This window comes from Serinus canaria, unplaced genomic scaffold (genome assembly GCF_022539315.1).
Source record: "Serinus canaria isolate serCan28SL12 unplaced genomic scaffold, serCan2020 HiC_scaffold_202, whole genome shotgun sequence".
NCBI lineage: Eukaryota > Metazoa > Chordata > Aves > Passeriformes > Fringillidae > Serinus > Serinus canaria.
In genome coordinates this window covers 1-11,717 of record NW_026108316.1, presented here as the reverse complement: position 1 = coordinate 11,717, position 11,717 = coordinate 1, and the positions used below count along the sequence as shown (strand labels likewise).

At 70.0% G+C, this 11,717-nt stretch overlaps 3 protein-coding genes across 3 annotated transcripts; 1 reads left to right on the top strand and 2 right to left on the bottom strand.

The window, feature by feature from the left end:
- Positions 1–5: 5 nt before the first annotated feature.
- On the bottom strand, positions 6–4,948 carry REPIN1 (replication initiator 1; the record flags this gene model as incomplete). The annotated part of the gene is made up of 5 exons (XM_050987762.1): positions 4,633–4,948; positions 2,524–2,861; positions 1,578–1,686; positions 1,145–1,258; positions 6–598 (listed from the first exon to the last, which is right to left on the bottom strand). Coding segments are annotated over exons 1-5 (1,470 nt in total), but the record flags the coding sequence as incomplete, so codon positions are not given.
- Positions 4,949–6,007: 1,059 nt separating this feature from the next.
- RARRES2 (retinoic acid receptor responder 2) lies at positions 6,008–9,011 on the top strand. The gene is made up of 5 exons (XM_050987764.1): positions 6,008–6,211; positions 7,254–7,355; positions 8,499–8,603; positions 8,676–8,789; positions 8,875–9,011. Exons 1-4 carry the CDS (start codon positions 6,023–6,025, stop codon positions 8,787–8,789), a joined length of 510 nt encoding a protein of 169 aa, XP_050843721.1. The 5' UTR covers positions 6,008–6,022; the 3' UTR covers positions 8,875–9,011.
- Positions 9,012–9,194: 183 nt separating this feature from the next.
- Positions 9,195–11,656, bottom strand: LRRC61 (leucine rich repeat containing 61). Its single transcript, XM_050987763.1, has 2 exons — positions 11,525–11,656; positions 9,195–10,738 (listed from the first exon to the last, which is right to left on the bottom strand). Exons 1-2 carry the CDS (start codon positions 11,597–11,599, stop codon positions 9,866–9,868), a joined length of 948 nt encoding a protein of 315 aa, XP_050843720.1. The 5' UTR covers positions 11,600–11,656; the 3' UTR covers positions 9,195–9,865.
- Positions 11,657–11,717: the final 61 nt, after the last annotated feature.

Below are 11,717 nucleotides of genomic sequence, written 5' to 3'. Positions count from 1 at the left end.
AAGCAGGAGAAGGGCCGCTCGCCCGTGTGGATGCGCCGGTGCGTGATCAGGTTGGGCTTCTGCCGGAAGCTCTTGCCGCACTCGGGGCACACGAAGGGCGCGTCCTCGGGGCAGCCCCGCGCCGGCGCCCGCGCCCGCGCCTTGCCCTCCTCGGGGTGGGCGCCGTGGATGCGCTGGTGCGCCAGCAGGTTGGCCTTCTGCGAGAAGCTCTTGCCGCACTGGGCGCAGGGGAAGGGCCGCTCGCCCGTGTGCACGCGCCGGTGCGTCAGCAGGTTGGGCCGCTGGCTGAAGCTCTTGCCGCAGTCCCCGCAGCGGAACGGCTTCTCCCCGGTGTGGATGCGCTCGTGCGTCACCAGGCTCTGCTTCTGCCGGAAGCCCTTCCCGCACTGGGCGCAGCGGAAGGGGCCGGGGACGCCCCCCTGGGCCCCCCAGCAGCCAGCACGGGGGGCAGGGGGGTCCCGGGGGGGCTCGGGGCCGCGCTGCCCGCCGGGGAACCAGCGGCCGGAGCTGCCGCCCGCGGCCGGAAACAGCTCCAGGGAGCCGGCGCCAATCCCGGGCTTCTCCTCGGGCTCCACCTTGCTCACCCGCCCGGGCTCCACTGCACCGGAGAGATGCCGGGGTTAGCCCGGCTCCCGGAGAATTCCGGGCTGTCCCGAGTGGGGAGGAGCCGGGCCCAGCCCCCCGTCCCTGTGGGGCCCTCACCGCTGAACCACGGGGACATGGGACACCCCAAAGGGCCTCAGCTCCCCGAGCCTCTCCTGGTGTGTGATGTCCCAAAGGGCCCCCAAACACCCGAGTCTGTGACACTCGGGTCCAAAATTGTCCAAACTGGCTCGGAATGGCAAAAACTGATCTAAAACGGCCGAAACTGCCTCACAAAATCGGCCCACAAACTAGCTCAGAATTACGATAAATTGGTCATAAATGGCTGTGAGCTGGCCCAGAATGGCCCCAAAATGGCTGAAAACTGGCCCAAAATGGCTGAAAAAGGTCTTTAAACTGGCCCTAACTGGCTCAGTACAGCCTCTAACTGGCCCCAAAAAGTTCTGAACTGCCCCAGAACGCCCCCGAAGAATCCCAGCCCGCCTCTTCCCCTGAGCCCCCCAGCCCCACTGCTCCCCCAGCCCCACAGATCCGGACTCACCTGCGCAGGGGCTGCCCAGGGCCTTGGACTCCTCCGGGCCCGTCCGCGCGGCCCCGAACGGCTCCTCCGGCGGCTTCATCCCGAACAAACCCCCCGGCTTAAAGAACCGGTACCCTGGGGGGACACGGGGCACGGCAGTCGGGACCCCCGGCACAGCTGGGACAGCCGGGCTGCTCCCGGGACTGCCGGGCTCTGGCACGGGGGATGGAGCCACTCCTCGAGAACCAGCTCCAGGTGAGCTGGGACGGAGCCATCCTGGGCTGGGACGGAGCCATCCTGGGCTCTGGGCTTTCCTTGCAGCCTCTCCCAGCCCCGGGAATCCCCAGAACGCTTTCATCCTCCCAGTTCAAAGTCCCCACAAAAATGCACCGAGCTCCGTGTGGAAAATCCCTCCCCAGCCCCCACCCTGGGTGTCGTCCCCCCCTCCCCTCACCTGTGCAGGGGTCCGAGGGGATCTCGGCACCGACAGCATCCAGCTGGGATCCGGCCCGCGGCGCCGGGCTCAGCCGGGAATATGGGAGCAGATCCAGGGCATGGGCGGGCTGGGGAGGGGTCAGCAGCTCAGAGGCATTTTGGGGCCATTTGGGGTCATTTTGGGATGTTTGGGGACCTTTCCCTGGGTTTGGCCACAGGGCAAGGACAGGGATGGTGCCCCTATTCCTGCATCCCAAATATGAGGTTCCCTGCTCCAGGATGGAGCCCCCACCCCTGCCCCCAAACCAGACCCCTGCTCCCCCAGATTACATCCCCAACCCCCCAAACCAGACCCCTGCTCCCCCAAATTACATCCCCACCCCCCCAAACCAGACCCCTGCTCCCCCAAATTACATCCCCACCCCCCCAAACCAGACCCCTGCTCCCCCAAATTACATCCCCACCCTCCCAAACCAAATTCCCCCTTCCCCAGCAGATCCCTCCTCCCCAGACAAGATCCTCGTTCCCCCAAAACAGATGCCCAGCCCTGCTCCTCCAAACCAGATCCCTGATCCCCAAACCCGGTCCCTGTCCCCCCCAGTCCCCACTGCCCACCCCCCAAACCAGCTCCTTTTCCAGCCAGGACCCGCACCGAGAGGAGCCTTTCCCGAGGAGCCAGACCCGCTTCTCCGGGGACACTGAACCCCCCAGGTCCCCCGTGCCCTCCCGGTCCCTCTCGTGTCCCCAAGCCCCCGGAGCCCGGTGGAGGCAGAGCCGGGAGGGTCGTGCGGCACCCCCGCGCCCCGGGACTTCCCAATGCGCCGATTTCCCGGAAAAACTCCTGGGGGGCTCCAGGGTTGAGGAAAAACCCATGGGAAAAGCCCCGGTCCCCGGAATCCCCCAAAGGCCGGGGGGGGTGCAGGAGCGGGGATCCCCCGGGAGTTCCCCCGGAGCCCCCCGCGTACCTGGGGCGCTCCCCCCGCCGACATCGCTGCCCCTTCCCGGGCCCCGCCCGGCCCCTCCGGCTCCTCGGGCTCCTTCCCGCGGCTTCCCGGCCTCCTTCCGCCACCGAGTCCCTCAAATGGCCGCGGCGGGGTCCTGGGAGAGCGGGAGAGCGGCGATGTCAGCGGGAGCGGGGGCGGGAGCGGGGATGGGGCGGGAAGGGCGGCGGGAACCGGGCCGGAGGAGCGCGGCAGTCCCGGAGCGGCTCCGGCGGCCTCGGCCCCCCCGTCCTCCTCCTCCTCCTCCTCCTCCTCCCCCCGGAATTTGGGGTGCGGAAGGCGCCGAGCGGGGCCGGATCCGGCTGTGAACGGCGAGAGCCGGGAGCGCTGGGAGTTGTAGTTCGGGATGGGATGGATGGGATGGGATAATGGGATGGGAAAATGGGATGGGAAAATGGGATGGGATAATGGGATGGGATAATGGGATGGGATAATGGGATGGGATAATGGGATGGGAATGGGATTGGACGGGACGGATTCGATGGGAGCGAGCGCGAGCGGCTACAGGGAATGGCCCCGGCACGGCATCGGCTTGTCCAGCCGGGAACGGCCCTGGGAGCCGGGAACGGGCCCGGGAGCTGGGAACAGCCCCGGCACAGCCTTGTCCTGCCAGGAATAGCCCCAGGAGAACCGGGAATAGCCCCGGGAGAACCGGGAATAGCCCCGGGAGCGCGGTATACGGGAATAGTCCCGGGAGAACCGGGAATAGCCCCGGGAGAACCGGGTATAGCCCCGGGAGCGCGGAATACGGGAATAGTCCCGGGAAAACCGGGAATAGCCCCGGCACAGCCGCCTCCTGCCAAGAATAGCCGCGGGCGCTGGGAATAGCCCGGCACAGCCTCGCCCTGGCAGTCAGGAATAGCCCTGGGGCTCGGGAGGAGCCCCGGCGTGCAATCACCTCCTCAGCCAGGAGCAGCACCGGGAACAGCCCCGGGAACAGCCGGGAACAGCCCCGGGGCCACCGGGCCGGGTTCCCCCGGGCCCGGCGGCTCCCGCGGCAGCTCCCAGGGTTCCCAGCTCCCCCCGGTGCCGGCCGCGCCTCGGGGGGTTCGCAGTGACCCCCGTGCGCCCCAGCACCGGCTCCCCCCGCGGGAGCCCCGGACCCGCCGCTGCCACGGGTGTCCCCCCCGAGACTCCAGCGGTTCCTGACACCCCCAAGCACACCCCGAGACCCCCAGGCCCCCGTGCCCCCCATCCTCACCCCGACCCTCAGCCCTCCCCAGCCCCCCCCGGTCCGTGCCCCCCCCCCACCTCCCGGGCCACGTGACCGCGACACCGGGACCCTCCCGGGGAAACTCACGGGCGGCCGCTGCCCCGCGGCGCGGTGACGTCACGCGCTCGGTGACGTCAGCGCGCTCGGTGACGTCATGGTGTCAGCTACGGCCGCGTCCGGCCGCGCCCCGTTCCGGGTCGGGGGGCGGGGCCAGGGGGCAGCGCCCCCTAGCGGCGCCGCAGGACAGCGCAGACGCGAGGGGATGGGAGGGGCCGGAGAGACCCCGCCCCCAGTGTCCCCCAGTGTCCCCTCGCTGTCCCGTGGTGTCCCCCAGTACAGCCCAGTGTTCTCAGTATCCCCCAGTGTCCCCTCGATGTGCCACAGTGTCTTCCGGTACAGCCCCGGTGTCCCCCAGTGTCCCCCACTACAGCTCCAGTGTCCCCAGTGTCCCCCAGTGTCCTCCAGTACAGCCCCAGTGTCCCCACAGTGCTCCCCAGTGCCCCCCAGGACTCCTCAGTATAGCCCCAGTGTCCTCCCGTGTCCCCCAGTACAGCCCTAGTGTACCCAGTATCCTCCAGTACAGTCCAAGTGTTCCCACAGTTCTCCCCAGCGGCCCCCAGTGCTCCCCAGTACAGCCCCAGTGCTCCCCAGTAACTTCCAGAGCCCCCAGAGCCCCACAGTGCCCCCCGTGCCAGCCGTACCCCCCGATGCCCTTCGGTGCCCCCCACACCTCCAAATGTTGCCCCCACCCCATCCCTCAGCCTCCAGCACCTCCCTCTCCCCAGTCCTGCTGCCAGAGGGGGACACCCGGACAAGGACAGCCGGGAAGAGCGGGAGGTTGTTCCCAGGGCTTGAAGCACGTTCCCGGGGCAGGACCCCATTCCCGGGGGGCAGGACCCCGTTCCCGGGGGCAGGACCCCCTTCCCGGGGCAGGACCCCATTCCCGGGGGGCAGGACCCCGTTCCCGGGGGGCAGGACCCCGTTCCCAGAGGGCAGGACCCCATTCCCGGGGGGCAGGACCCCGTTCCCAGGGGGCAGGACCCCATTCCCGGGGGCAGGACCCCGTTCCCGGAGGGCAGGACCCCGTTCCCGGGGGGCAGGACCCCGTTCCCAGGAGGCAGAGCTCATTCGTGGCTCTTCCAGGGGCCAGAGCGATTCTCGGGGACAGGAGCCCATGCCCGGTACCAGGAGCCTGTTCCTGGGGGCAGGATGTCACTCCCGGTGGGACATGTCAACATTGCTCCTGGGCAGGAGCCACTCCCGGGGGCAGGAGCCCGTTCCTTAGGTCAGGGCCCCATTCCCGAGGGCAGGGCCCCATTCCCGAAGGCAGGAGCCCGTTCCCGAGGGCAGGAGCCCTTTCCCGAAGGCAGGAGCCCTTTCCCGAGGGCAGGAGCCCGTTCCCGAGGGCAGGAGCCCGTTCCCGAGGGCAGGAGCCCTTTCCCGAGGGCAGGAGCCCGTTCCCGAGGGCAGGAGCCCGTTCCCGGTAGTCAGGAGCCCGTTCCTGAGGGCAGGAGCCCTTTCCCGAGGGCAGGAGCCCGTTCCTGAGGGCAGGAGCCCGTTCCCGGGTCAGGACCCCATTCCCGAGGGCAGGAGCCCGTTCCCGAGGGCAGGAGCCCGTTCCCGGGGGCAGGAGCCCGTTCCCGGTAGTCAGGAGCCCGTTCCTGAGGGCAGGAGCCCATTCCCGGTAGTCAGGAGCCCGTTCCCGAGGGCAGGAGGCCATTCCCGAGGGCAGGAGCCCGTTCCCGAGGGCAGGAGCCCGTTCCCGGTAGTCAGGAGCTCGTTCCCGGGGGCAGGATGTCATTCCCGGTGGGACATGACAACACTGGCGGTGGGACATGAAGCCATCCCTGGCGGACTGGAGGTTATTCCCAGCGGCAGGAGCTCATTCCCGGAGGCTGGAGTTTGCTCCCAGAGGACAGCAGCCCATTCCCGGGGGGCAGGAGCCGTTCCCGGGGCTCAGGAGCCCATTCCCCGGCGGCCGGAGCCGTCCCCGGGTGTTCCCAGGGCAGGACGGCATTCCCAGCAGTCCATGACGCCATTCCCGGGGTCTGTGCCCCGATCCCATCCCACTGATCCCATCCCATTATCCCGTCCCAGCCCGGCCCCTCCTCCCGCGCCCCGCGGGTGGGGGTGGGGGGGGGTCACCCGCGGGGCCGTCCCGGGGGCGGATTTGGGGGCAGATCCCAGGAAATCGGCTCATGCCAGCCCGACGCCAGCGGCCCGCGGATCCGTGAGGCCGCTCCCGGCGGGATGAGGCTGCCGGTGCGGCGGTGGCTGCCGCTGGCCCTGGCGGTGGCCCTGGCGGTGGCCCTGGCGGTGGCCGCGGGGCAGTCCCCGCTGCAGCGGCGCGTGGTGCGCGAGGTGCTGGAGTATTTCCACGGGCGCAGCAACGTGCACTTCCTCTTCAAGGAGCGGGAGCTGGACGGGGTCATCGAGCGGGTGGGTAACGGGATTCCAACCCGGAGCCGCCACTCGGGGGCCGGGATGGCCACGGGAATGGGGAGGGGGCGGGGGGGTCCCGGGGGGAGCGGGGTTGGGACGGAGTGCCCGGGAGGGAGCAGCGGTGGAGGGGTCATCGAGGGGTGAGCGGGGATTGGGATTGGGATCGAGGATTGGGGGTTCAGGATGGCCGCGAGAACAGGGAGGGGGCAGCGAGGGGGTCGGGGTGGGGGTCCTGGAGGGGGCACGGCTGAACGGCGTCATCGGGCATGGGGGCAACAGGATTGGGGGTTGGGATTCGGGGTTCAGGATCCGGGATGGCCATGGGAATGGGGAGGGTGTGGGGGGTCCCAGGAGGAACAGAGGGAGGGTTGGGAGGGGTCTGGGGTGTCCTGGAGGGAGTGGGAGGGGGACAGGATCATCGAGCAGGTGAGTTTGGGATTTGGGATCTGGGGTTCAGGGCTGGGATCCGGGATGGCCGCAGGAATGGGGAGGGGTCGGGTGTCCCACAGGGAGGGGGTGGGTGCCAGGGTGCCCCGGGGTGCCCCGGGACCGGCCCTGCTGGCCGGGCTGAGCTCGGTTATTCATTAACGGCTCCGAGCTGATCCCGGTGCCCCCAGAGCCGGGGCCATCCCGGGGTGCCCCTACACACTATCCCGTCTCTGGGAAGGGCCAGGACTCCAGGGACCCCCACTTTGGGCCACTTGGGGCCACCCTGGGGTCATTCCTGGGATGGGTTTACCTGAGGGTGTCCAGGATTCAGGATCCTTCCCAGGGTTCAGGGTCCCTCCTGGGATTTGGGGTTCCTGTGGGAGCTTTGGGGTCCCTCTCCGGGTTGGCATCTGTGGGGTCGGGGTCTCCCCCAGCAATTGGGGTCGCTCTGGGGGCGCTTGGGTCGCTCCTGGGGTTTGGGGTCTCGCCGGGGGCTGTATTCCCTGGGAGTCTGTGGGGTTTGGGAGTCGCTCCAGAGGTCGGGGTCCCTCTGGGGAGCCCTGGCACACCCTGGCACGCCCTGGCACACCCTGGCACCCCGTTCCCGCAGGAGGACCCTTCGGGGACCTTCGTGCAGCTCCGCCTGGGCCTGGCACAGACCACGTGCCGGAAGCGAGCGCCGCAGCGGCACTGCCGGGTCCTGGAGAGCCGGGTGAGGGACCTGGGGACCTGTCCTGGGACTGCCCCTCCTCCCGGGGGCACCTGGGGCTGTCCCTCCTGCCCGGGGCACCTGGGGCTGTCCCTCCTTCTGGGGACACCTGGGGCTGCCCCTCCTGCCCGGGGCACCTGGGGCTGTCCCTCTTTCTGGGGGCACCTGGGGCTGTCCCTCCTTCTGGGGACACCTGGGGCTGCCCCTCCTGCCGGGGGCACCTGGGGCTGCCCCTCCTTCTGGGGACACCTGGGGCTGCCCCTCCTGCCCCGGGCACCTGGGGCTGTCCCTCTCCCCTGGGGCATGTGGGGTGTCCCTTTTCCCTTGGGGTACGTGGGGTATCCCTCTCCCCTGGGGCACATCCCAGGGTGTTCCCATCTCCCTTGGGCACATCCTGGAGTGTTGTCCCCTCCCCAGGACACATTCCAAGCTGTCCCTCTTCCTTGGGCCACATCCCCACTCCCTTGGGGCATATCCTAGGGTGTCCCTCCTCCCTTGTGGCACATCCTGTTCCCCCCACAGGGCCTCATCCCTGGGTGTCCCCTCTCCCCTGAGCCCATCCCTGGGTGTCCCCTCTCCCTTGGGGCCATCCCTGGGTGTCCCCTCTCCCCTGGGCCCATCCCTGGGGTCCCCTTTCCCTTGGGGCCATCCCTGGGTGTCCCCTTTCCCTTGGGGCCATCCCTGGGTGTCCCCTCTCCTCTGGGCCCATCCCAGGGGTCCCCTCTCCCTTGGGGCCATCCCTGGGTGTCCCCTCTCCCCTGAGCCCATCCCTGGGTGTCCCCTCTCCCCTGGGGCCATCCCTGGGTGTCCCCTTTCCCTTGGGGCCCTCCCTGGGTGTCCCCTCTCCCTTGGGGCTCATCCCTGGGTGTCCCCTCTCCCCTGAGCCCATCCCAGGGGTCCCCTCTCCCTGGGACCATCCCTGGGTGTCCCCTTTCCCTTGGGGCCATCCCTGGGTGTCCCCTCTCCCTTGGGGCCATCCCAGGGGTCCCCTCTCCCTTGGGCCCATCCCAGGGGTCCCCCAGCCCCTCAGCCTCCTGCAGACCCCTTGTCCCCCCACCCTGCTGCTGTGGGTGGGACAGAGGGGACGCTGGTCGGTGCCAGAGGGTCCCCAGGGCTCCCAGGGGTGACATCCTGCCGTGTCCCCAGAGGAAGCCAACCTGCCTGGCCTGCTACAAGTTCGACACCGGTGACGTCCCCAAGGTGCTGGACAAGTACCACAACTGCGGGCCCAGCCACCACCTGGCGGCCAAGGTGAGGTGTCCCCAGTGCCCCCCGGTGTCCCCGCCGTGTCCCCAGCCGGTGCCAGCCCCTCTGTGCCCGCAGGAGATCCGGCAGAGGGACGAAGCCGAGTGCCGGGCAGTGGAGGAGGCCGGCAGAGGGGGGGACACGCCCTACCTGCCCGGCATGTTCGCCTTCTCCCGGGGGCTGCCAGCCTAGGTGGGTACGGCCACCCCTGGGACACCCGGGCTGGGCACAGGGGACACAGGCACCCCATCACAGCCCCCTCCGTGTCCCCTTTCAGGCAGCACGGATCCGACGGACGCTGCCATGGCCTGCCCCGCTTGTCACCCCCCAGCCCCGTGTGACCAAGGAGGGTCCCGGACGTGTCCCCTCCTCCCGCCTGTCCCCTCTCTGCAGTAAACCCAGCGCTGGCTCCGCTCCCACGGCTCTTATTCCCACCTGGCACCGCCCGTGTCACCCCCGGTGTCCCCAGGGATGAGATGGGGACAGTGGGTGGGCAGTGGGCTCCATGTCACCACTGCCTGTGTCACCTCTTGTCCCCAGGGGCGAAAGGCAGGGACACGATGGGTGCGAGACCCCAGAGGCCGCAGGACAGAGGGACACTGGAGGGTGGGACATGTTTAATGCACAGTGCCACCACGGCCCCTGTCCCCGAGCTGTCCCCCAGCCGAGGCTGGGCTCCCCACGGCTCCTCTGGTGCTCCCTGGGGATCCTCTGCTGGGCTGGGGTGGCTCTGGGGGTGCCCCAGCTCCAGTGTGGGGGTCCCACAGCTCGCAGGAGGAAGGAGACAGACTTGTGGTGGCTCTGGGGGTCTCACAGTGACAGTGTGGGCTCTGGGGGCTTTCCTGGACCCATTTCTGGGCTCCCATGGCGAAGGAAGTGAACTTGGGGGTGGCACCGAGGGGCTCCCAGCCCTGGTTTTGGGGTCCCACAGCTCAGGGTGTGGGTGGCTCTGGGGGTTCTCCTGGCCCCATTTCTGGGGTCCTGTGGCTCAGATGATGGTAGCTTTGGGTAGTGGTGGCTCTGGCCCCATTTCGGGGTCCTGTGGCTCAGACGATGGTAGCTCTGGGCTGTGGTGGCTCTGGCTCCATTTCTGGGGTCCTGTGGCTCAGATGATGGCAGCTTTGGGTAGTGGTGGCTCTGGGGGTTCTCCTGGCCCCATCTTGGGGTCCTGTGGCTCAGATGATGGTGGCTCTGGGCGTTCTCCATTCCCACCGTGGGGTCCCGCGGCTCAGCCCACGCTGGCTGCAGGCCGCGGGCTCTCCGGGCGCTCAGAAGCCGAAGTCTCCGTGCTGGCGGCGGCCGAGCGCGCGCTGGGCCTGTGCGATGGAGTCGTCGGCGCGGCGGCCGAGCTCGCGGCACTCGCGCAGGGCCTGGCCCAGCTGCCGCGTGGCCTCCTCCAGCACCAGGCTGCGCCGCGCCGGCCGCGGCTCCCAGAAGCCGGCGCGCACCCAGGGCTGCGGGGGCTCGGCGGGCGCGGCGGGCGCGGCCTGCCCGTCCAGCGCGGCGTCCAGCTCGCGGCACAGGCGGAAGAGCTCGCTGCCGCGGCCCGCCACGCGCTGCCCGTCGATGGCCTTGAGGCCGGGCAGCATGGCGGCCAGCGCGGCGCGGTAGGCGGGCGCGGCGCAGAGCGGGTTGGCCAGGTTGCCCAGCGGGTCCCGCAGGCGCAGGCTCTCCAGGTGCCGCAGGCCCTGCAGGCAGCGCAGCTGGCGCAGGCTGCGCAGGCGGTTGCCGGCCAGGTTGAGCTGGCGCAGGCTGCGGCAGCCCCGCAGCGGCTCCACGCTGGCCACGCGGTTGGCGGCCAGGTTGAGCACGGCCAGGGCGCGCAGCGCGGCCAGCGGCGCCAGCCCCGCGATGGCGTTGCCCGACAGGTCCAGCCACTCCAGGTTGGAGCAGTCGGCCAGGCAGCCCAGGTGAGCGATGCCGCGGCCGCGCAGCCTCAGCAGCAGGATGGACTCCAGCGAGAACTCGCCCGTCGCGGCCTTGAGCAGCGCCGGCGTCACTCGCACCCCGGAGCCTTCGTCCACCTCCTCCTCCTCCTCCTCCTCCTCCTCCTCCTCCTCCTCCTCCTCGTCGGATTGCTCAGACGCCTCCGGCTCCTCTGGCGCCTCCTCCCCGCGCCCCTCCATCCCTGCGGGGAGGTCCTGGGGGGACAGCGGGGCTGGGGTGGCACCGGGGACCTCCGGGGTGGCCTGTGGGGTGCCCTGGGGTGTGGGGACACGCGTGGTGTGCCAGTGGGGCACAGGGACACACAGGGGGCACGTCTGGGGCAACAGGGGACGTGTGCCAGGGGGTGTGGGGCACATCTGGGGGTGTCACCTCGTACTCCCCACGCCCCTCCATCCCCGTGAGGGGTCCCGAGCAGGGAAAGGAGCTGCGGGTGGCATTGAGGAATGGCTCTGGAAGGACACGCTGGTGTGTCCTGGGGTGTGGGGACACGTGTGGGCACATCTGGGCGGCAACTGGGGTGCAGAGACATATGTGGGAAATATCTGGGGGTGTCTTGGGGGTGTGGGGACACGTGTAGGACCCAAAGGCTAATGGTGTGGTTGGGGGACACGCGGGGGTCATTTCTGGATGGAACCTGGAGCACAGGGACAGCTCCAGAGCCCACGGGGAGCCCCCACACCCCAACCGGCCCTCCCCCCAACACCCCCCAGACCCACCGTGTTCCATCCCCCGGTGCCCCCCGGCCTCCCCATTCCCCCCGTCGGTGCCCCCGTTACACCCCCGGAGCTCCCGGACCCAGCCCCCGACATCATAGCCCTCCCCCCACCGCCTCCCCCGCTGCTCCCAGACCCTTTTATGGTGCCCCGTGGCCTCCCCCGAGCCCCTCCATTGCACCCGCCCCTTTCCGCCCCCCCGGTGCCCCCCAGGTCCCCCCAAAGTCCCCAAATCCCCGCTCCCCCCCACCCCCCCCCCGCTCTCACCGCACGGCGGCTCCCGGCGGCCCCCGAGGCCCCGCCCCCCGTTGCCATGGGGACTGGACCCGCCCCCGTTGCCATAGGGACGAGGTTCCACCCACCAGGAGGCCACACCCCTGCCTCGCCCCCTTGTTTGGCCACGCGCCTTGTGGCGGGTCCCGCCCCCCGAGGACCCCGGCCCGCGATCCCGCGGCTCCCG

What these genes read in the sequence shown, in the direction of transcription:
- RARRES2 (XM_050987764.1), top strand. Translation starts at nt 6,023, where the DNA reads ATGAGGCTGCCGGTGCGGCGGTGGCTGCCGCTGGCCCTGGCGGTGGCC. An exon ending in TGGACGGGGTCATCGAGCGG is followed by an intron (nt 6,212 to 7,253) that starts GTGGGTAACGGG and finishes CCGTTCCCGCAG; the next exon opens with GAGGACCCTTCGGGGACCTT. An exon ending in GCCACCACCTGGCGGCCAAG is followed by an intron (nt 8,604 to 8,675) that starts GTGAGGTGTCCC and finishes CTGTGCCCGCAG; the next exon opens with GAGATCCGGCAGAGGGACGA.
- LRRC61 (XM_050987763.1), bottom strand. Translation starts at nt 11,599, where the DNA reads ATGGCAACGGGGGCGGGTCCAGTCCCCATGGCAACGGGGGGCGGGGCC. An exon ending in CCGCCGGGAGCCGCCGTGCG is followed by an intron (nt 10,739 to 11,524) that starts GTGAGAGCGGGG and finishes CTGTCCCCCCAG; the next exon opens with GACCTCCCCGCAGGGATGGA.